This window comes from Centroberyx gerrardi, chromosome 13 (assembly GCF_048128805.1).
Source record: "Centroberyx gerrardi isolate f3 chromosome 13, fCenGer3.hap1.cur.20231027, whole genome shotgun sequence".
In the NCBI taxonomy this organism is placed as follows: domain Eukaryota; kingdom Metazoa; phylum Chordata; class Actinopteri; order Beryciformes; family Berycidae; genus Centroberyx; species Centroberyx gerrardi.
In genome coordinates, this window is record NC_136009.1 from 20921502 (window position 1) to 20945468 (window position 23967).

General features: G+C 40.2%; 2 protein-coding genes across 2 annotated transcripts in view; one reads left to right on the forward strand and one right to left on the reverse strand.

The window, feature by feature from the left end:
* cacnb2b (calcium channel, voltage-dependent, beta 2b) overlaps positions 1 to 14569 on the forward strand; it is a 32819-nt gene extending 18250 nt beyond the window's left edge. Inside the window, exons 2-14 of the mRNA XM_071918246.2 lie at positions 2614 to 2679; positions 5207 to 5329; positions 6008 to 6147; positions 7720 to 7781; positions 7887 to 7912; positions 8776 to 8856; positions 9016 to 9074; positions 9193 to 9302; positions 9772 to 9780; positions 10705 to 10856; positions 11307 to 11402; positions 12249 to 12422; positions 13784 to 14569. Of these exons, the coding sequence (XP_071774347.1) occupies positions 2614 to 2679; positions 5207 to 5329; positions 6008 to 6147; positions 7720 to 7781; positions 7887 to 7912; positions 8776 to 8856; positions 9016 to 9074; positions 9193 to 9302; positions 9772 to 9780; positions 10705 to 10856; positions 11307 to 11402; positions 12249 to 12422; positions 13784 to 14569 (1884 nt within the window). The remainder of the gene's footprint in view (positions 1 to 2613; positions 2680 to 5206; positions 5330 to 6007; positions 6148 to 7719; positions 7782 to 7886; positions 7913 to 8775; positions 8857 to 9015; positions 9075 to 9192; positions 9303 to 9771; positions 9781 to 10704; positions 10857 to 11306; positions 11403 to 12248; positions 12423 to 13783) is intronic.
* Positions 14570 to 19814: 5245 nt separating this feature from the next.
* LOC139926502 (macrophage mannose receptor 1-like) overlaps positions 19815 to 23967 on the reverse strand; it is a 41188-nt gene continuing 37035 nt past the window's right edge. The window contains exons 29-33 of the mRNA XM_078287877.1: positions 23607 to 23774; positions 23397 to 23513; positions 22838 to 22993; positions 21118 to 21147; positions 19815 to 20936 (exon numbers count right to left, since the gene is read on the reverse strand). Of these exons, the coding sequence (XP_078144003.1) occupies positions 20692 to 20936; positions 21118 to 21147; positions 22838 to 22993; positions 23397 to 23513; positions 23607 to 23774 (716 nt within the window). The 3' untranslated portion in view covers positions 19815 to 20691. The remainder of the gene's footprint in view (positions 20937 to 21117; positions 21148 to 22837; positions 22994 to 23396; positions 23514 to 23606; positions 23775 to 23967) is intronic.

The following is a 23967-nucleotide window of genomic DNA, read 5'->3' on the forward strand; positions in this document are numbered from 1 at the left end:
CCTCCTTCATATCTTTTCTCCTTCTCCCTGCTGCTCCTCTGCATGTCGATGTCCTCCTCCTATTTAGGCTGTCGCAGGTTTTTACTTTGAATGAGGCGGGCGCACTTTTAGAGCTTAGTGTTGCTTTCTTTTTCATCACTATGTCTGTATCCATCCTTTCTCTGACTCTTATGCCCTTGATTTACAATGTTGCAACACCATAAAGTCCCTCTTCTCAGTCCACTCATCAAACTCTGCTAATTTGTCCTCTCCTCTTTCTTCACCTCCATCAACACACCATTTTCATCATTTCAACGTTCTTCTTCATCCTCTTCCTTCATTGTGTCCTTTCTTCACTCTCACCGTTTATCCTCACTTCAGTCTTTACTAGTGAATTCCCTCTTTCCCTCCCTCACCTCCCTCTCCATTCCTCCCTCCCTCCCTACTTCCCTCCCTCCATCTCTCCCTCTGCCTTCTCACTTCCCCTCAGAGTACAAGCTATTGCAGCTGAGCGTTTTGGAGTTGAAGATAGGTCCACCATAACTATTGGCCTAGCAATGACACACTGCATAATCCATCATTGTCAAAGTCAGAGCCTCTCACTAGTGGCATACAGTGCAGTGTGCACTCATTTGGAATAACTTAGAGAGCAAGAGCGGGCGAGGGGGTAAAGGAGGTGCAGAGGGGAGACCGAGCCCGTTCTCCATTGGCTGAGTTGAACATGAAGTTTGAACAATGAGCGCAGTCTTGACTGATGCTCATATTCAGCTATTTCTTCTTGTGTTCTTAACTGGAATGAACACCAGAGAAGGTAACTTACTGCAAACAGTACAAACTAGTCCATCATGCGTAGCTGAAGTTACAGAGACTGGAATCAGATTTATTCTGACTCTAGTTGCTGTCAAAACATCTAACCTCACAGGATGACAGGTTACCAAAACTCTGTCCAATAAACAAGCGTGAACCTAGTTGAACCAAATACAAAAATACCACAAAGTAAACGTTTCCATTATAGTTTGGACCGAAGAAAATTGAAGGTGTGATTGTGCCATGAGACACAGGGAGATAACAGCAAGTATTTTTTTCATTTGAATTCTGGAAGCTGCAAGGGTGTGAGAAAAGCACATTAATCTGTGAAGACAATTGTCATTAAAAAAATATGAATTAGTAGTAGTAGTAGTAGTAGTAGTATTAATAGTAGCAATCCAACAACAGTAAAGGGTTGAGTTTTTAAACTTAAAGTTAGCCATACAGAGTCACAGAGCGATAAGGTAATATAAGCACACAATTGAATATAAAGTAGGCAATAAGAAAGAACAGGAAAAAGCAATAAAATATATAAACAACTGAGGGGTTATGCAAACATATGCTGCCAACAATTTCATCACTGAGGTAGAGGGGGAATGTGCAGAAATATGGAGAAATATGTCTAGAGAAAGAACACAAAACTTTTGCAGTATATATATAAGTAAATGCAGGTAGATATCTAAGTATATACAGATAGGCATGTACATGTTTGCTGTATATGTGCATAAGTAAAGACAACGTAAAATCTAAAAAACAAAAACTAATATATGAAATAGTGGAACCCTTATGAAAGTAAAATGTCATTAGTATGTGCAGAATATGAATCTCCCCATGTGTGAAAACAATTTGATTTGAGAATGCTGGCTCTGATACACCAAGGACTCAGGAGCATTGCATTGTTAAAATGCATCGGGGAGCGGACTGTCTAGGAGGAGAGAGTTGATTTGTGACTTTGGGATGCAAGTGTGTGTCTTGAGTGCCAGATTGACGCGGGGGCTGTGCCTCCGCCCGGCTATGACACAGAGGGCATTAATTACCATGTCTTTGAGGGGACAATCTAATCTCTGGGACACATGGCACATAAACCTGAGTGTCCCAGGAGGGGATCCAATGCACCACTTCCTGACAATTAAAAGGCAGTGGGATGCTGGGAAAAAAGAACACTGACTGAGCAGGCATGACTAGGAAATGTTATTAGGTCGCAAGCTTTAGCGCAGAGGTGTTGAATCAATTTGAATCAATTCTGATTCAAATCCAGTAGGAATGAGATATTGGTGATATCTACTACCGATAAGCTGGATGTGTTTGGGTGATTTATACGGATTTGATGTGATTTGTTTTTAAATTATTTGACACGTACTGCTCTCTCTCTCTCTCTGTCTCTTTTTTTTTCAAAGATTCTTTATCGTCACGACTGTCAACAAACTGACAATATTGCAGTTTACAATACATTCCACACTGCAAAAAGCTCCATCTAGTCATTAAGTCTATTATTGAGTCCTAAGATCGTAATTTTCTTAAAACAAGTGAAGAAATCTGCCAGTGGGGTGAGACAATTTCACTTGAAACTGACATTTCTAGAAAATTCCCGAAACAAGTGAAACTGCATTGGAAACAAGTGGAGTTATCTCACCCAATTGGCAGAATTGTTCTCTCGTTTTAAGAAAAATAATATTTGAAGACTGAATATGAGACTAAATGACTTGTTAAGATGGACGTTTTTGGTTGTGCAATACATAACAATCACATCAAATCAATACAGAGGAATGATTAGGCTACTTATCATTACTCTCTCTCTCTCTCTCTCTCTCTCTCTCTCTCTCTCAGGGAGAGCGTCAGGACTCGGATGTTGTTGAGGAGAGGAATGCCCAGGTGCAGTTGGAGAAGGCTAAGGTACGTTCTCACTGTTGCATAACCCCACCCACCCCACCCACCCCACCCGCCCCACCCCAGCCCTCACACACTCATTTTTCAGACAGGCTGCTCTCAAGGACATGATTACATCACAGACAGGAAACACAGACATCAGGACATCGGATTAGCAGAGCAATATTCTGCTATTAAAATGAGTCATTGCAATATCTTCATCCTTGTGCTCAATGGCTGGAGAAGGATAATGATGAAAGATGTTGATTATTGCTGATTCAGTTTCAATTAATTTTTACACCCTCTTTAGCTGACCGCTTCGTAGCAATATCGCACTGTAAGCTTAGTCTGATCAGTCTGATCAGTCTGATCAGTAATCAAATAGGCCTACTTAGGACATTTCAAATGTAATAAATGTTTTTGCATTAACAACTATAATGCTATACTAGGACTGTAATCTGTAATCTGATTATGAAATCACTTGTTAGTCTCACTTTCTCATAGATTTTTTCACATACCGTTCAAGGGTAGAAACAGAACAACACTGATAATGAAAGAATTCACTATGATGAAAATTGTGGTATAACCTGAAGGATCTTTAGAGAGTTTCAGACACAGTTTTGAATTATAATGAAGTCAGTGGTAGTTGGGATGCACAACCCATTACTAAAATGCTGGATTGAAAGTAGGTGTAAGTAAGTGTTAACAGCTTTGGTTCATTTACAGTTAGGAAACAGAATTTGATGAAGATGGAAAGCTTATTTTAGAGGGAAAAAAAACATTGAAAGTTTTATTAAAATCTGACGTCATGCCAAGTCATGAACTTCTTATTGTCAGAGTTTCCCCTGCATTGGCCATTTAGTGTGACTTACATACATACAGGAGGTGTTTTTCTTTAGGCATTGATTCATGGAGGTCATTTCACAAAGACATAAAGGTATCACACCAGATAAGGAACTCTGCCCCTCACTTTGTCTTTTAAGCTGCGCCTGCTGATGCCCGTCCCGCTGAAAATTGAATTAAATCCTCCCTCGCAGATTTAATGTGCTCCCACTGGTGCTGTGTAATTAAGGTGGCAAACACACTGGGCCCGTCCCATGCTGACCCCACAGCCTCTCCCACAGCGCCAAACTTTCCAAACTGGAGTAATTAGCAGCTTGATCGGCACGTCGCTGACATTTGACTCTGATAGGATTACAACACCAACAGGGACTCAGTCGGGAGGAAGCGCAGCTACTGTACTAAAAGAAGAGGATGCAGTTGCAGTTTTGAGTGAAAAAGAGCAGAATATTTGGCCATTGCCTTCATAATGCTTGTTTATGACTGGGTGGCCTTGTAGGAAATGTTCATATGTTAAGCAATAAATATGTAGTTCATAGAGGAATATGTTTTTTCTTTTCTTATTCCCATATGCTGCCCATTTAAACAAAATCCTACATTATCTAACTCTCTCTCCTTATGAATGATTTAAGGTCATACTCTACAATTTGCAAGCTGTTAAAAAACCTGCAGAGCTGTTTTGGCACCCTGTGGCACTTAAAAATAGCACACTACTAGATTATACACACACATACAATACACACATACACACCACACTCACACACACACAGCATGCGCAAAGACACACCGGCATGCTCTGAGGCACACACGCCATAATTATATCATAACTGCATAATTATGCTGGCTTCACAAGATATATATAGAATATTAATGTCTCTGCTGCACATGATTCAACATTACAAGTACACACACCAGTTACTGTATTCTCTAGTTAACAACCCATCTATCCTTTAAAGATGCATATCTTTTTAAATTTTTGAATTGGGCAGATCACTTAAAAATTTCATCCTGGTTTATTACATATTAGCAGTCACTTTGTAGATTACTTCTGTAGCCGTAGTTATATGCCAAACTCTTTGTTTTGAAAAATGCTTGGTAACGTTTAGTTTAAAAGTGTCACAGTATCAAATCTTTTGTCTACATATAAATGTTTCCATATCGATCTTATTTCACATTAGTTCCAGTTTTTCAATACAATATTGTTATTGGCTTGTGAGAAAAGACTATTTCCAAGGCACACATTCATGATAAATGCCCATTGTCAACTGAAATCAGTTGAAATATAAATTATTCAGAATCTGCTGACCATCTTTGCTTCACCCAGTTGACCATCAAGTCAGTGTAGAAGGAATTAAACAGGATTTTTGCTCGTGCCTTTCTGAAAAGTACCCAGTACCCAGGTCCTTCTATTCTATCCCAGAAACCCACTTACTCTACCAAGCTGACAAACACTAAACCATTTTCATTTATGTTAGTTGGTGTTCTACATTTATCACCTCCCCTCGTCCCATCAAGAGGTGAATTCCCTCTTGCTATGCCATTCCTTTAAATATGAACTTGTGCTTAGGTGATGTGCCTGCTTAATGAAGATTAAATAAATAAACTTACACTTTTTGATATGGCCAACACACATTTATGGTTTAATAAATAAGTTAACTGACAGACAGCCATTTGTCAAGATCATTTTGTATGTACACCTGTCCTCTGCCTCTAGTACAAGCCTGTGGCGTTTGCCGTGCGTTGCAACTTCTCCTACACGCCAGCAGACGACGACAACGTCCCCGTGCCGGGCCAGGCTGTCACCTTCGAGGCCAGAGACTTCCTACACGTCAAAGAGGTCGGAAACAGACACACAGGCGTCATTGGATTAGATTTAGTTATTCCAAAGACTTAGCTGGTGAGACCTGCGCTTGACACTCAGAACTGAGAAGTGCCTGACTTGTCCAGGACAGGTGGATGGTAGCCCATAAACAACTATATGAGGATGACAGCAGTGATGATGATGAAGAGGAGGAGCAGGAGGAGGAAGATGATGTTGATGACTGATGTTGATCATTCTGTATAGCTGTATGGTGCTGACACTGATATGATAGTATAGGGTACTTGGGATAATAGCATCAACAAAATGGCTCACGTTTATGTTATGTAAATGATGCTGGGGCAACAGAGATGAGATGAGATGAGATGAGATGAGATGAGATGAGATGAGATGAGATGAGATGAGATGAGATGAGATGAATCCCAGTGGGGAAATTGGGTCATTTCAGCAGCTAAGAAAAGGATATAGATAAGAAAACGACATATTGAAGATTAAAGGTGCTGTGCAACGACTTCATCATGCTAATACAGAGTTCTTATTGGCTTGAAGAAATCTCAGTATGTTGTATATTGACAGATTTACAAGTTTCTTGTGGTGATAATGAAGAAATTACAATAATGCAGTTACCTAACAAAAATGGCGACCAATCGAGTGAATCAAACTCTTTCGCCTCTGATTTTATTTTTCCATCTCCAGAAGTTTAACAATGAGTGGTGGATCGGACGACCGGTGAAGGAGGATGGTGTGGTGGGCTTCATCCCCAGTCCAGTCAACCTGGAAACCATCCTCATCAGAAGAGAAGTCCAGGCCAGGAAAGCTGCCAAGGCCTTAGCTAAGTATGTAAGCTGCTCCTTCTGCTAGTTTCAATACAGGGTGGTTGCACACTAGCACACAAGCCTAGTGCGCTATGTTACAGTGGAGGATTACATTACATTTTAGGTATTTAGCTGACACTAAGGAGAGACATAGAGGGATTTTTTTTTTTAAAGCAGTTTGAGTGAGCAGAGAGGTGATATCAGTGGGGAAAGGGTGACACGAGGTACTTCTTGAAAAGATGAGCAGGTGAAAAGCAATGTAAGCAAAGCAAAAAACATGAAAACAAAAAAAAGGGTGGGAGGCAAGTCTATGAAAGTGAGTTTTAAGAAGCGATTAACAGATGATGCTGATGTAGCCAGCCTTAGCTCACCAGGCAGGCTGTTCCCGCCGATAGGCAGTTTGACCTTTCAGGCCGACAGTCTCAGGGCGACCCAGCCAAGTATTATTTAGTAATGTCATGGCCAACCAATCAAAACCTATACTTGTACTCATGTCAACAAATAATGTGTACCCTTGCACTTGTTTGTGCAACTCAAAGAAGGTACAGTTGCATACAACATGAAAATGAATCCCAAATTGTTTTAGTATAGGAGACTTTCTTCATATCACACTTATTTTTGGGAGAAAAGGAATGTTTCCCCTCTGGTTAGTCAATAGGCTGCACTGGCTCTGATCAGCCTGGCAGGAAAGTAGATCCACTACTGTAATAAAATCTACCTCTGTCTGTGAAACACTAACTTAAAATCAGAGTAGGAGGCAGTTGCACCAGATAGTGGAAACAGCAGACAACTAGCTGGTGAGCCAGTGGTATAGATTCTGTACTGTGAATGAAATGAAAGCACCATCTGTCTGTGATAGCACTCTGATATGCATGCATTCTCCAAGTTGCATGAGCAATTGCAAGGCTGCACAATATTGCTGTGAAGTCTTTGACTTTGAGTGGTTGGTAGTTAAATAGTTGCATGTCCCAGATGCACCTGTGCCTTGCACCTGCCTGACTAGATGGCTGATCCACATTCAAGTTAACATTCAAGGTAAACTCTGTTTGTTGCACAGTACAAGATTTTGAGCTGACTTAAACCCATTTAGGCTGACAGATACACGCCTAGAGGACCAGTTAGCATTAATTCTATCAGAGTTTTTCTTGCAGCCTGATCTTGAAAATTTGGCTGGGGCGGCAACTTTGTGTGCTTAATTGGTTCAAGGGATTTACCTTATAAGCTTTATATGGGTGCATCTTATATGAAGAAACTTTATGTGACCCACACAGTCTATAAGGAATATATGTTGTAGAGACTGCTAATCACTGAAAGGTTTTGTGACACAAGTTCTTTTAAAGGCTGACAATATTGCATTGGCATATTGCTATAGTGCTCTTCTTTCACCATGACTGAGGCATAGCAAGTTAGAGTGTAAATGAAGCGTAGATGGATAATGCTTCCAGCAACAGACTACAAACTACAGAGTCAAAATCTACTTCTTGGGTAATGTTGCTCATCAGAATTGCTCAGACATTTTCCCTGTTTATCAGAGTATTTTCTGTGAGAGATTAGATATGTGAGCTGATTGAGGAACTTTCTGTCTCATTTCAGCAAAGCATCATCTCAAGTAGCTCAAGACATGAACTCAAAGAAATATACCCCTCCTTCACAAGGTCAGTTTGCACTCAATTGTGTAAAAAGATACATTTTTTCTAATAATATATTTGGTAATTGTTGAGTTAACATTAGATAACTCTGCCCTCCCTCTCTATGAACAGCTAATCAGCAGGTGAAGAAGAAACCGGTAAGTGACTGAAAGCTGGTGGCTCTTAATGGTTGACACATTATAAAGTACAGTAATCTTTAGCAAACACACAGAAGTATTTTCCATGTCAATTAAGTCAATCTATAAAGTACTGTTGGCAAAAGAGATTTCTCACACTTTCTTTACAAAGCAACAAAGGACATAGATACAGCAAGAGAACAAACACATCACACCTTTCATCCATGCTCACCCCGCATTCGCACTGCGAGCAACATGGCTGATGTGTCGCTCTTTTCTGACCGATTGTGGGTGGTGTGAGAAGCTCCGATTGCATCTATGTAGTGGTCTGCAGCTACAAATCATGTATTTTTCGCTTCCGTGTTGTGTTTTATAATGTTACATTGTTTCGATGGGTTGACATAGCTTGGTAGCAAGCGCTAATTAGGTAGCATCATTTGAAAATAATTCGAAAAAACTCAATAACATTAATTCAGAACTGACTATCAACCCCAATGATGGATGCAACCATTCTCTAAGCATCATTTTTGAGATGTTTTATTCCTGTTGTCTGTCAAATAAATGTTGTAGAGAACTGGGAAGCTTTGATTGGCTGTAATCAACTTCTCTCCCAGCTTCCACATGTGAGGCAGAACTATTGTTTCTACATGTGAGGCAAATAGTTGCTGGCAAAAAAGCCTTAATTTGTTGTTCAGCCGCTTGTTGACCATCTACATATCGGCCAAGTTTCCCTGGTCGCTCAGCTCCATAAGAAACTTCTGGTGACATGTTGTTCGCAGTGTGAACACACATTCACAGGCAGACATTCACAAAATCTCAAGATAATACCATCGGATATCTTAAATACTGACTCAAAGTTCCCTTTCTCTCCTTTGGGGCTGTAGGGGGAGCAGGTGGCTATGTACGATGTAGTGCCTACCATGCGTCCTGTGGTTCTGATGGGGCCATCGCTGAAGGGCTTAGAGGTAAACCTGCCTCACACACTCATTAACTGACCAGAAGCATCTTAGCCCTTGACTTATAATGGAACTATGATTCTGTTAGTGCTGAGAAACTTTTGGGAAATCAGACTCTGACTGGTGGAATTTTTATTAAAATCCATGTTTTTTTTTGTTGAATTCCAGGTTACAGATATGATGCAAAAAGCACTATTTGACTTTTTAAAACATCGATTTCAAGGCAGGTAAGTTCTGATTTAATTCTTTAATATCATCCTTGTTATTTGGTGATTAACAAAATAAAAACATTTAAAATCATAACTGCGTTGTAGTGCCTGTTACTTTGTCTCTTTTCTGTTTCAGAATTACTATTACACGGGTCACGGCAGACATCTCTCTGGCTAAACGGTCCATACTCAACAACCCTAGCAAAAAGGCCTTAATTGACCGGTCCAACACCCGCTCCAATCTAGGTACATAGCTTATTAGTCTAACCTGGGTCAAATAGTAGTGGCAAACTATCCTTGATACTTATTTTACCTGCTTGGAAAACAAGGTGATGTTATATGTATATACATTGTATAAATGAACCCTTAGTCCTTATTATATTAAGAGCACTAATTTAGACCACAGCATGATAATAATATACATTAGAGATCACCATATGCACCACAATCAAGATAAATTAAGATAATTAAGCACCAGATAGAAAATAGGAGGTCATTTGAGACATAGCCTTGTTTCATTGTCTGAGTAAAGATTGTATGATAATGACTTTACTGATGGCAATGTAAAGCATCAGCTCTCTTTGCCACAGTGAGATTGTAGGCTATTCTAAGTTTCCCCTTGGGTCGAAAACGAATGGATGGGTACCAAACAGAGGGGGGATAAGATTTACTTGGCTTTCTCCACTCTGTCTTTCTCATTGCTGTCTGAACCCAGATGCTGCCGGTATGTATGACTGAAAGAGCTGGTAGTTCATCTGTGTTTGAACGCTCCACCTCGCTTCCTTCCTTCCTTATGTTACCTCATAGCTGTACCAGCAGCCACTGTAGTGCCAGTATTTAATGTGTAGATTGTGATTCATATGGGCATTAGCTTGCTTTCTTCACAGCCATTTAAAGCTAGATTGGGCATGGATCAAATCAGTACAAGCCGATGCTTTCTGCTGTATGTTTGTTTTAGTGGGCAGACAGGTGGGTAGGATGTAATTCAGTGTTATCATGGTAAGATATTGCTGAGAACTGTAACTGCATAAAGGACTGAAGTTACCACAGCTACTGCTACCTCCATTGCTCGCTTTCCTGCTCTCCCTCTAGTGGCTTATGTCTAAATTACTCTTCCCATGAGTGCAACATGCCCCACTCATGTATTATTTACCTCAGCAAACTATAGACGAGTCAATTAATTAGGCAGTCTCATTGAGTAGACAGTCCTTTCTTAACAAGAAATAATACGTCTTGTCACATTTACAGTTTTCAATCTGCTGAGGTGAGCCATTCTCTCTGGCAGTGCTAACATTGATGAAATCACTTGATATGACATGCAATGACATGAAAGCTTTCCAGCTGAAGGATCCTTGACTGCCAAAACTGCTAAAATCACTTGAACAGCAATGTAGTTTACATTGGTAATTCTGGGGCAGAGGTTAAACATCTGAAAATTAGTTTATGAGTAATATAAATACATACATTTTTATATTCATTCATGAGATTTTATTTTTGTTCAGCCTTTATCTACCTAGATTACCCTTGATATATGGTATCTTATTTTAAAGGTAAACAGGTATGTGCAGGAAATGAAAGGGTTGATTGATTCCCTGGATGTGTTAGGTGTTAGAGAAAACTTCATCCCTTCTACTCTCTGCTCCTGCAGCCCAGATCCAGGGGGAGGTGGAGCGTATCTTTGAGCTGGCCCGCAGCCTGCAGCTGGTGGTGCTGGACGCAGACACAGTCAACCACCCTCTCCAGGTGTCCAAGACCTCCCTGGCCCCCATCCTCGTCTATGTCAAGATCTCCTCGCCGAAGGCAAGCTTCACCAGAGCGTACACAATATTGGGTTGCACCCTCTTTTGGACAAACTGCCTGTCAATTCTCTCAAGACTAAAAAAAATGTAACTGTCATGATTGAAGAGAATTCAATAAGTGAAATCATTAAGGTGACCCAGCTTTGACCTGGGTTCGCCTGGTCAGTCCATTACATGGAGTGAGCAGGCGTTCCAATATTTTTCACTTTCAGTGTATACACTAAAGAAACCTGATACTCCTGCTTCTGGTGGTATAAAATTGTTCCATTCGTGCTATTAGTCATATCTGCAGTATCTGCTAAGTATCTTTCTGGAAATGAAGCGATGAGCATCTTCATTAGTGCCATGCAGGGATATCCATCATGTTACTTAGTAAAATACTAAAACTATTTTCTTTCTCTGCTGCTCTATTTCCCTTTCTCTCCTCCCTCTCTTCACTGCTGTTGTGTAGGTGTTGACCAGACTGATCAAGACTAGAGGGAAGTCTCAGACCAAACATCTTAATGTTCAGCTAGTGGCAGCAGACAAGCTGGCCCAGTGTCCGCCGGTGAGTGCCACCTAGTGGCCATTGTATGGAATTGGTCCAGTGTTCATTTGCCATCATAGTCTTTTTTGGTATGGATATAGATGCACATGGAGAAGTGAATATAAACAGGAAAGAGCCAGGAAAAAACATGGTGGATTACAAAGGTCATAGTTTCTCAGCCAAATCATGTATTTTTAAATTTTGGGTAAACTAAATCTAAAAATGTATTTTGTATCTTTGTTATCCAGTCATGATGTTAGATATTACATTTTTTCTACAGTATATTTTGCTTTGTCTCTATTGTTAACAGACTGTACAATGGAAAGAACTGATAACTTTGTAATGCTACTAGGAATTAGGAGACTGGTAGCAACACTAGCAAGTTAGCTGTAACCTGGAAGTGCAATGGTGGCCCCACTATATCTATGCATACTACAGACATATGAGAGGTTTATTCTAATTAGTTAGAATTCCTTACAATTAGTGTTTTAGATTGCATAGTCAACAATCAAAATTTCCATTAAAAATGTTTTCCTGATCCCACGCACTCTCAAGTTCAAAGCCCTCTTTGAATGCTCGTCAGACACTGTACGTGGGTGTCCTTTTTTTGAGATGACCTTATTTCCTTACATTTCCTTATCTGAATCACGCTGCAGGACCTAATCACAGACTAACTGGATCTGATTACCAGGAGAGTGTTATTTTTAAAGTCCCCCCTACTCTGTCGGTGGCGTCCGGGGGGACTGGAAAAGAAGGCGATGACATAGATTGCATTTAAATTGCTGTCTTAGTTACAAGCTAGTCCTGTAACTGTTTCCCTGCTCCTTTCCTTAATCCTTTCCTTGTTCACCGTTTCCTCTCCTGTAGGAAATGTTTGATGTCATCTTGGATGAGAACCAGCTAACTGATGCCTGTGAGCACATTGCTGATTACCTGGAGTCCTACTGGAGAGCCACTCATCCACCAGAGATGGAGCCTGCCAACCCCATAGTGGCCCAGCTAGCAGAGAATACACTGCCCAGGAGTCCTTCAGCACTAAAGGTACAGTGACAGAGATGACTGAGGAGTATGAAGGTGACACAAATGTATGGATGGTTCATGAGTATGGATGTGACACAGGGAGATAAACGGGTGTCAAGAGGTGAGTCATAGACACATATGGGAATAAGAAACAAAATCACTTGTATTTGTGTTAAAAGGTGTGTGAGTTTGTAATATGACTTGCAAACCTATGACACAAATGTGCAAATGTGTAGTTCAATCCATAAAGCTGAAAAGCAAAATACATGTGTGTGATACAGTTTGCAAACTTGTGATGTATTTTTTAGTTGTAATTTACTGGTGAAAAATCTGGTCTTGTGCAGATGTCACACCCCCTTCTCATCTTATCTCATCTCATTGCATTCTCATTGTCTCCCACTGTAATTTTAGTAATACTGAAATGTTTTAGGAGTGTGTTGAATATGAAAAACTGTTTGCATAGTAAATTATGGATACAGTAGGAATGTTAGTTGTTCACTGACAGAGGAACTTCACAGAGTCTCCTGCAGCTATTTTTTGTTTCCATTTATTCATGTAACATTTTCATTTCATTTCTCCTCATCCCACTCCACTGGGGAAATATGCAGAAATGAGATAGTTCTACCTCTGGTGAGTGAGATACCATCAAATGCTACTGTAGCTGAGTCACCACCGGTCCACCACAGCAGTAGATATGAGTTACAGTAGCCACTGTGTTCAGAAGTTAGTTTTGAAATGATATGTGTGTATATGGTGTATAGAACAGATGCGTAGAATAGTGACGCAGCTAGTGTATCTATCTCTGTGTGAGTGAATGCATACGGCTGCTCTAAGTAGTCCTAGGTCCCATGACAAAACTGAATATCGCCATCATAGAATCTGAACTGATAGAGCCACCATTCCCATTAAAATCCACAATCTTGAATGGTCATTTGGCTGGTACACTTACAATAACTGCCATAGAATGTTTGATAATGTTGTCATAGAAATCAGTGTTGATTTGGCGCATGAGACTCAGAAAGATGATGTGTTACCATGGCAACGACGTCATTTCCAGTGGCAGCTGTGATGAACATTCTAACTTTCTGAGTCTCATGTTCTGTCCACACATGAAACAACGTTAATTTACATGACAGCATTATCAAAATTCTAACCATCAAGCCATGTTAGGTGTACCAAGGAAAATGACCATGATACACCAGGAAGCATCCTTTCTATCCATTCAAGTTATGTGATTCCCACTCTTACATGTAAAGAACAAAGTGCCCCAGCTTGTGTGTGGATGTGTGTGTGTGTTATGCATGTGCGTGTCAAGCGGTGTGCATTCAATGTGCATGTGTGTGAGCAGTCAGATTACATTGCATTACATCTTTTCGTCCCAGGATGAGCAGAAAAGCAAGAAGTCGGCAGCCACCAAGCGGAAGGGTTCCCGGGAGAACCACCTGGACCAGGAGCCCCCTTCAGCCCCGGCGCAGGAGCAGAGGCCTGAGGAGGGCCACAGAGAGAAGGAAGAGCGGCCCCTGAGGACTGAACCAAAGAGACCCCAGCACACTCACCACCACCACCATCACCACCACCACCACCGCAGGCCGGAGCACCACAACCACACCCAGCACAGCCAGCCACCTGGGGGCATGGATGTTCAGTCCGGCAGGGATTACACCCAGAGGCTCCCCCGCAGGCACCTGCCCGAGGAGAGGGATGAGGAGGTGGAGGATGTGGAGGAGGAGGAGGAGGTTCGCTACAACAACAGGCCCGTGGCATCGCACAGGGACCACAACCACCACCATCATAACAGCAACCATCACCATCACCACCACCAACATCACCGCGGGAACAGCCAGCCACACGCCGGAGAGGACTATGAGCTGGAGCACAATGAACGCAACCGGCAGCACAGGCACCACCAGCATATTCCACCACGGACACACCACGCCGATCACTATCCCGTGCACAACCATCACAACTACCACCACTACCATGGCAGAGACAGAGACAGAGATAGGGACAGAGACAGAGACAGAGATAGGGACAGAGATAGAGATAGGGACAGAGACAGAGATAGGGACAGAGACAGAGATAGGGATCGGGATAGAGACAGGGATAGGGATAGGGAAGGGAGGCATGGGGATGCAAGACAGTGGCACAGGGATTCCTATATACACTAGTGACTGTTGTTTCTACTGTGGGTCGGTGCATGGTTTTATGCTGCTCGAGTTATAATGCACTAATGGATGGGCAGGGTGTGTCGTCTTTGTACACTTTGGACACTCCTCATCATTTCTGTCGTTCTCTGTCTCCCCCGCTGTCACACACACACACACACACACACACACACTCTCATTGTCTTTCTTTTTCTCTATCAAAAGGACTTTTTTTTATCACTGGTACGGTCAACTTGTCTGTCATATGCATTGCTTTATTATCATGTAAACCACATGGCTAAATCTATGTGTATTCCCTGCACAAACGTCGATTGGGATTGAACCTCACAATGTCTGGGAAACACATCACTAAATGTTTGCTCACTCATGCGTCATTCTGTCTTGTATTCCTTTTCTAAATTTTTCATTTTGCATTGGCCATGTAATTGAATGGATCATACGGTTTTCTTTTCTACAAAGTCACAAAAAGGGAAGTTTTGTTTTGAAATGACATTAATAGTAATGAATTGGTGAAGTAACTGTGGAAAACAATTTATTTGCTTGTTTCAGTGTCACATTTTATTCTGCCCCCATGTATTTAAAATTATATGCGTATCTTCAAAAGCCAACAATTTATTTTAAACACTGGTAAGGAAAATCCCAAACTATTTTTCTACACAATTATAAAATGAAGTCATACTTTGCTTCCTACTTTTCTAATGGAGTTCAAGCATATTTACTGACTTGCATTTGCTCTGTCTGGAAGCATGAATAATTTTTTAGTGACATTGACTTGTGCTATGTGCTGGATACTCTATGCATCTTCTTGTGATAAAATATATTGCTTGAATACAACCTCTATGCATTTGTATATACTTCATAATTGCCTTGTTAGTTAAGTGTAAGGAGAACCAGAGATCCTGTTGGACTGTTTGGTAGAACTGTACCTATATGATGCTTTGATTTGAGAAGACTGTGGGTGTACCAACCTGAATTGACTCTGTTCCTTTCAAAATGATTTGTTTTGATTATTTTCATTTTGTACAGTATTCAGAAGTTGGTTTTGACTAATAGGCATTCTTTTGTTCAAGATAATGTGAAGTGACATTTTATTTGATGATAAAATCATGCAACACTTTACTGTTTGATTATTTGTTGATTACTCTCCAGACCAATGAACTTGTACCTGACATGGAAATTCTTTCAAAATGAAGGATTACAGTGAAAAAACAAAAAAGATTAAGTGATGACATGCCACAGTAAACAGCCTTAAAGGATAAGGCTGGTGTTTTTTAATGCATTGCTTACCGTCATCAAATCCTATGAAAATAACAAAATCAACAATGCGTTTTCTCTACTCTCGTTAGCCTACTTTCTGACCCACGTACCGTTTTTAGCCGTCAACCCGGAAGTCATTGGCTCCAATTGTAAGCTAAAAACCTTGAAATACAGCTCACAAAGACATAGTTTCAATTTTAAAAATTGCTAACTGTTACCATGAAAAGTCAGGCTGTTGTAGTTATTACCAAATCAAATGGGAACAAATTCTTCATTACGCCGGGGACTATTTTCGGTGCTACGGAACTACTTTCCTGAGATCGCAAACGTGTTTACAGCCGGCTTAAGTTGTTTGAGGAAAAAGTCGGCTGGCCCGGTGCATCGTGATGATGAAATATGCTGCTTAGAGCAACGGCATGGCTCTTTGACGTGTTTTTAATCATTTTTTTTAATACAATGGAGTTCTATGGCTGCTGGGACATGGCTTCATTGGGCACCGGCTACATGGATGAGATTTGCTGGCAAAACAAAATCATTTTGTTATTTTTATAGGATTTGTTGACAGTAAGCAATGCATTTAAAAACACCAGCCTTATCCTTTAATGAATGCTGTTTTGTAGCAAGATGGAAATAATGCATCAGGTTTTAATAGAGTTTGTCTTGCAAATGAGTTTACTTCTATTGATTAGGCTACCTTGGTTGTCTTGACTGATTGCAGGTTTCTTTAAGCCACAACAGGGCTACACAGGTCTTCATCACCAGAGGAAAAGACGCCATGGTGATCAGCCAGAGGAATTATCTGAGTTTAGGTGGGTTTACCCACCAATTCATTATTGGATATGTGGTAAGGAAGTGAAGTGTAGAAAATCATAAACTGGGAGATAAACGTTTCAAGAAAAGATTGTGGTATCCATCTTCAAGATTCAATATCTCAGGGCAACAAGGAAAGGAAGAAATTAATGCAACAAACAACACGAGGAAGATGACTTGAGTCACCACAGAAAAAAGTGGGGTTGATTTATTCATCTATTTTTCCCAAAATGCTGTGTTACTGTGATTGAAGGTTGTTCATTTGCACAATGTACACATGCACATGTACTACACTGAACCTCACCTTTTGTTTTTAAAGTTGTACCTTGAGGACCATTAATGCAATTAGACCAAAGTGCAAAAAATGGCCTTCGTGTGGTAGTTCTCGCAGTGTTTTACATGCAGAGGCCAATGTTGCCAAGTCCACGGTTTTCCCACCAAATTGGGCTAGTTTTAAAATGGAGGGCCGCAATCTGAGGGTGAAAATAAATGTATTGGTTTATTGAGTGTGTGTGTGTATGTAGAGTTTTCCTCCAGGTAAATGCATTTGCTATATTGATTGGGAATATATTACTTTCTCTTAGTCTTAGTTAGCATCTCAGATAAAAAATCGTTTTGAAGATAAATTATGATTTATCTCTCATCTGTCTTTATCTTTTACTTTGTTTACGACTCAATACTCTAAATAGAAATAAAGAAGTAAGTAAAGTAATAAATATAGTTTAAAATAACGCAAACTCATTTTGCAATTGTATTCAATCTAAAAATAAAATACATTCTGGCAGTTTGGGCGCTTTGGCTTTGTGAGCGTGTTTTCTGTGACTCTTGAATGAACCTGACCTACCTGGCAACCCTGGCAGAGGCCAAAACGCAAAAATGGACGGAAACAACGGCCAAGCGGGGCTGCTGAACGAAAAAACAGGAAGGAAATTGTTTGCAAGAGGAACTGCACTACTAAAAAAATATCCCAGAACTTAGCAGCTTCTTTAAAAACTCAACTCAGATGAAGAGGATATGGAGGAAGGGGTGGAAAAGCTTCAGTTCTATTTGAGCTAGCTAGCAGTCAAGAGGGCAATTGACCGGGCGCTGCTGTTAGCTAGCTATGTACAGTTTGATTCTGTGAAAACCCGCCAGTTTAATTCAAATGTGAATAAAGTAAGAGACCACAAATATGTCCGGTGACTGAGCGGTTGCAAGACACAATTTTAATGCAAGGAGTTTCGGCCTGCAGTATCCTGCCTATTGTCGGAAGATTACAGAGGAAACACACGTTCGCTCAGATTTACCAGTGGAGAAATTGTTTCACAAGAATGCATTATCTGCAAGAGCAATTTATTGCTTTGCCTGCAAAGTTTTGTCGAAGCATTCAAATGCATTTGCCATGGGATTTTCAGACTGGAGACACCCTGAACATAACACAGCAGGAGGTGAGTGGTCAGCATCTAACGTTATCTATTAAAAGTATACTGAAGAGAGAAAAAACCCCACCCACATAGGATTGTACAGTTTTCGTGCTAATAATAAGCCAGTGGGCTAGTTGTTTTAAGTTTAGTGACTTTTGTTTTATCAAAGCTTTAAAAGATGTGAAAGAGAAACTAACGAACCTGAGAAGATTGGTTTTTAAAGACACCTAGAAGGTAGGCTGACTAATGTGGTTGTTTATCTGTGTAGCGCCGTCTACATACAGTAAATGTGGTTGTTTATCTGTGTAGCGCCGTCTACATACAGTAAATGTGGTTGTTTATCTGTGTAGCGCCATCTACATACAGTAAATATGTCAGTTTCTGTGTGTAGCACTGTTATGTTACTCAGTGTTGACAGTCATGTAGCACATTCTGTCTGTCAGCTGTCATTCAGCAATGGTGTGAGCAGTAACTTACAGTTTTTGATCATTTGTGTAGCATCACGCGTGAGCAAAATATTTGGCTGCCACTGTGTTTGGGCCTGCATTGATTTTTGTCTAAACTTACTCATCTCGCATGCATATAATGTAATGGATGTAATCGATTGCCGCTGGAAGTCTTACAATAATGTGGCAAATATGTCAGAGTAATGGTAAAGTGTAATGGTCTGTCCAACTTAAAACAAAGAATCCACCCATTCATTACATCCCCTGTGTGGCATTTGCTGAATTTGGTCAGTGGAAACTGTCGAAAATAGCTGTAAGGAGGCAAGCCAGTTTTTTGATTTATTTATTGCAAGCACTGCAGTTACAAGGTATAGGCCTGTACATTTTGCTCATCACTCACAGATGGAATACAGTTTTGAACAACAGTGACATTAACATTAGTGTGACACTAGTCCCTCTCCGTCACTATAGATGGGCATGTCAAGTGGACCTTAAAAGAGAATTAAAGTGGAATAAGAGAGGCCTTGGAGATGTTGGCATTTGACAACGAGGAGAGACAGAACTTGGACAAGGCCTTCATGACTAACTGCTCCAGTTTAGGGCTTTTGTTGGAACAGAGCAAGATGAGAGTCCTGTTAACCTGTTGCAAGTTGGTCTGAGGAATGGATTCCAAACATTTCCCAACACTAAGGCACTAAGGCTTTTTCTTACATTACCTGTATCAAACTGTGAGGGAGAGAGGACATTTTCTCAAATTAAACAAATAAAAAAATGAACTGAGAACAACCATGGGGTCAGGGACGCCTTTTAGCACTCTCCTTGGTGGCCATCGAGTCAGAGCTGGTCTGGGAGTTGGATTTTGAGGATTTGATAACCCAGTTTACAAAGGCCAAGTCAAGAAAGAAAATCTTCTAAAGGTAAGAGCCAACCATTTACTATTTTCTGTGCTTTGGTGTGGTATGTGCTTCTGCATGTTATGTTGGATGGATTTAAAGATCAAATGCTGCCTCTGTGCTATTCTGTGGTGTTATAGTAAGCTGCTGTGCTGTATGATTGTTGGATGGAAGTCACTTGGTTTGTAACCTAGTGGCCAACCTGGCTGTGTTGTTTGGTCAACAGAAGGCATTGTTGGTGTCATGACATGAGCCTTTTTTCCTTTTGTTCGTGGTAGGGATGGGTATTGTTTAGATTTTGCCAATACCGGTGCTAAAATGATACTTTTAAAACAGTACTGGTGCCTAAACAGTGCCTTAACTGATACCTTCTTTAAAATAAAACGCAAACGACAACATTAAATAATATATTTTTTATTGGAAAGGCCTACCTCTCAAATTGTTTTGGAGGCTAGGCTACATCAAACAGAGGAGAAATTCACACTTCTTAAAAGATGCTCATGCAGGTTCAGCAGCACAGATTGGTGATATATGCCTCTGATTCGCCAGTGCACTCAACAAGCTCAACGAATATGTCTGTGATTGGTTACAACGATCATTTTCTGTTTAGAGCATTGTATCTTATGTAATGAAATTGAGGATGGTGTAAATTTGCGACTTGCCAGTATCCTGCAGCCTGCAGTGTGTGCCGTAGTAAGCATACTAGCCAACCCAAAATGATTTTTGGCCAACCTGATACGCTTACTACCTAGCGGCACTTGGCTATACCCAGTGCAGGTAACCTGTGTTGGCTGTGGCAACGTTAATTGGATAGTTAGCAGACTGTTCAAAAAACCCGGTCAAAAATTCAATAGCGGTCCATGGAGAGCGTCTCCAACCAAATACTGACAAGTAATACTGACAATTGGTATTGTGTGGATAAAGTAGCCTAACTATTTATTACTGGAAAAACATCCTGGATTCCAGCTTTAAAACATTTAACATTAAACAATGAACAATCTGTAACAAATACACAGTAAATATAGCCTACTATCCTAAACGGTATAATGAAGTAAAATTCTATAATGCACATTCAGTCACAGGTATTTTATTATGATAAAATATATGATAAAACACAATTAATTTCAAATAATTTCAATTGGCGATCATTCCTAATTAGACATCCTAGAGCCTTTTGTTCCCTAAGGCCAGAAATTGCCAACTCCATTGAAACTTCTCCCATTCCCCAAAACAGACTGCAAATTGACCATGAGGATGCCAATGACCACCAGCCCTAGATACAGTGTATATCCCATGAGATTCTGCTAGTTTTTACATCACAGAGTTATAATAGGCTCAGGATTCTCTTCCTCTGCATTCTCAATCAGTTTACTGGTGTCCACCACGTCAGGCTGGGACCGCTCACCGTCGAAGTAGAGAGGGTTGTCAATGGTGGGTAAGGGACGACCAGACTTCTTGTGCAGGAAGAATGCAATGACTACCAGTATGGCAATGACTGCAATGACCAGCACAACTGCCAAACTTGTGTGGACACGGTGACGGGGATCCAATATTAGATGTGCTGCACAAATTCAGTAAATAGGTGATGATCAGTCAAAGGCATTAAATTAGAAACACAAAATTAAAACAAATTCAGTGAGAAATGACCAGTTTGTTTTTTTTAAAATCCACATGGGTTTTGATGACTCTAAAATATTGTACTCATATTTGACAACTACAGGAGTTGAAGAGAAGTAACTTACTAGGTGTTGGTGATGGCTCTGGCCGTATCACTGGAAGGAAAAAAGGGAAACACGATAAGATAAACCTTTCACAAGGCATATAATTACTATAATTTTCCCACAACAATTAATGAGTTGTTGAACAATTAATGAGTGTTACAAGTAGGGCTGCAACTAACGATTATTTTCATAATTGAATATTCCATTGAATACTAATTCAAATATTCAGATAATCTATTATAGTATATAATCTATTTTTTTTTTTTAAAAGTCCAGTCTTTCAGTTCAAATTTGTACTGCAAATACTGAAAGCAAACATGGGCGTCGTAAAGGATAATGTGAATTTAGTATTTTCTTGCATTAAAAAGGTTGCTCTTCCCGGATGTTGGCGTGCACATGAATGCACCAACGAGTTTTCAAAACAGTCAAAACAGTCTCCGCTCTCAATGCAATGATAACGGAACTTTGACTAAAAAAGGACGACGAAATGTTCACTGTGATGGATTACCTATCTCAAGCAAGTTTCAAGTCTCTGCAAGTTGATTTTCATACCATACTGAAATGAACTGAAACCAGTGGCTGCCTGAAAGGTAGGAAAAACGCATTCGTCAGTCTAAATCTAAATGGACTAAAACATGAAAAAACCCTAGGGTAATATTGGCCTTCCTCACAAGCGCAACGGGGAATGAGGACCGTCGATGGCAGCACGGTGGCTCAGTGGTTAGTACTGTTGCCTCATAGCAAGAAGGCAATGGGTTCGAATCTCTGCCCTGGTCCTTTTTCTGTGTGGAGTTTGCATGTTCTGTGGGTTTCCTCCAGGTTCTCCGGTTTCCTCCCACAGTCCAAAGACATGCGGGTCAGGTGAATTGAAGACTGTAAATTACCCATAGGTGTGAGAATGTTTGTCTGTAGTATGGTATATGATGTATATAATCTAGTAAAATGATATATATGATGTATACTATATGATATAGTTAATGATGTATAAGAAGTATGTATATGAAGTAGTATATGATGTGTATGTAGTATGTATATACGATGTAGGCCTAGTATGTATATGACATACTGTACTGTACTGTAGGCCTATATGATGCTATGTAAAGCCCTTTGAGACATGTTTGTGATAAAGGGCTATATAAACAAGACTAGACTAGACGGCTCAGCAAGTTGCTGACCAAAGACGTTGCGCTTGCGCAGTTGGTCCCATATTGGACTAGCCTATAACAAGGCTGTAGTCACTTTTTAACCTTATATCTGTATGGAAATTGGGCAGGTACACGCTTCATACCAATGTGGACTATTATTTGGATTGTAAACTACAAGAGCATTGCATCAGAATTGGATTTTGAAATGCATTACTCAGCATAACGGCAAGACTCGAGATAGAATGCAAGTGTCAGATTGTAAAAAAAACTATCTGGATTCAGCAGGGCTATCTCATTGAGAGCTCTCCTGATTTTCAGCCATGCTGAAAATGTATCTGCCTGTCTGTGCAGGCTGCCTGCGAGAGTTGCCTGGCTAGTGGGGCGGGGATAGAATGCACTGAACAGCCCTGGAATGCTAAAGAGAGCCTTTGATTTATGTTATAAATGATTCGATTATAGAAATTATTGAAAATATTTTATAATTGAATTAATTTTTTTTTTTTTTTATATAATCTTTGCAGCCATAGTTACAACATTACACCTGTTACACATTCCTGTTATAACAAATTCAGTCTGCAGTGGTCTAATGGTCTCACCTTTGGGTGTTTTACAAATGTACGCTCTGTCATGCCAGTGTCTGCCTGTCCTCCATGTCCCATCCGACAGAATCTCTCCATAACCGTCGTCATCAGGCTCATCGGGGCCCCAGTTAGTATAGTCCATGATTGTTTTGTCCAACCACAACCACTTCCCTGGGGACACAGAAATTCTGTTTTTTTTCTTTGATAATTTGACAAGGTGAGGTGGTGTGTATAGCGAAGGGAGTAAACTTTCTTAAATTTCCTCTGGGGGATCAATAAAGTGCAATCTTATCTTAAATAATGAATGTCCATGTCAAATAATTAAATCACAACATCCAATAGCGAACAATAGACCCACACCTTAGCATAAAAATTGATGACACTGTTTAATTCATGTGTGGAGTTTTTTTTTTTACTTGTTCTTTTGTTATTTGATTGCTTTTCATTATTTGATGTGTGTATTCATTACTTGATGGTTGGCTGTATTTGATGTGAATATTTGTTACTTGAAGATTGTAAGTTTTTATCATTAGATGTGATCATTTATTGTTGGGTTGTGGCACGGACAATGTACCTTTGTGAGTTTTAAACAGGCCGATCCAGAAAGAGCTGTGGCTGTCTTCAAAGATTTTCACATTGCTTTTAATGAAGTCTTGCTCAGAGGGATCTTCAATGCTGGCCAGGCTCCCACCTTCACAACACAAAATAGTCAGTTCTTAATGAAAATTAAACACAGTTTACTGCTTTAAACTTATATATTGGACCACCCACAGAAAAGCCTTACCATGAAGTGTACAGCTAGAAGCTGCCTCTGCCCATTCAACTTCTTTTGTGATAAAGACATAACAATGACCCTTAAATGGTAGCCAGGCAGACCTCTGGTCTCTGTACTCTATATCCAGCTCTTCAGGGCAAACTCCTGGGAAATGAGATGACTCTGTTGGCGGCACATCTGAGTGAGAGAGATAGTGATGAGATAAGCTTTGGGATCCATTCATTAGATCGTTTCATGCTTTGAGATACAGTGCAGTGAACTGAGCACATTTTTGACACTGTAGTATAACAACCAAACTACATCTATGTATCTACTGTATGTAACATCAAGTAAAAGACAAGAATACATATAATTCACAGTATTGAACAAC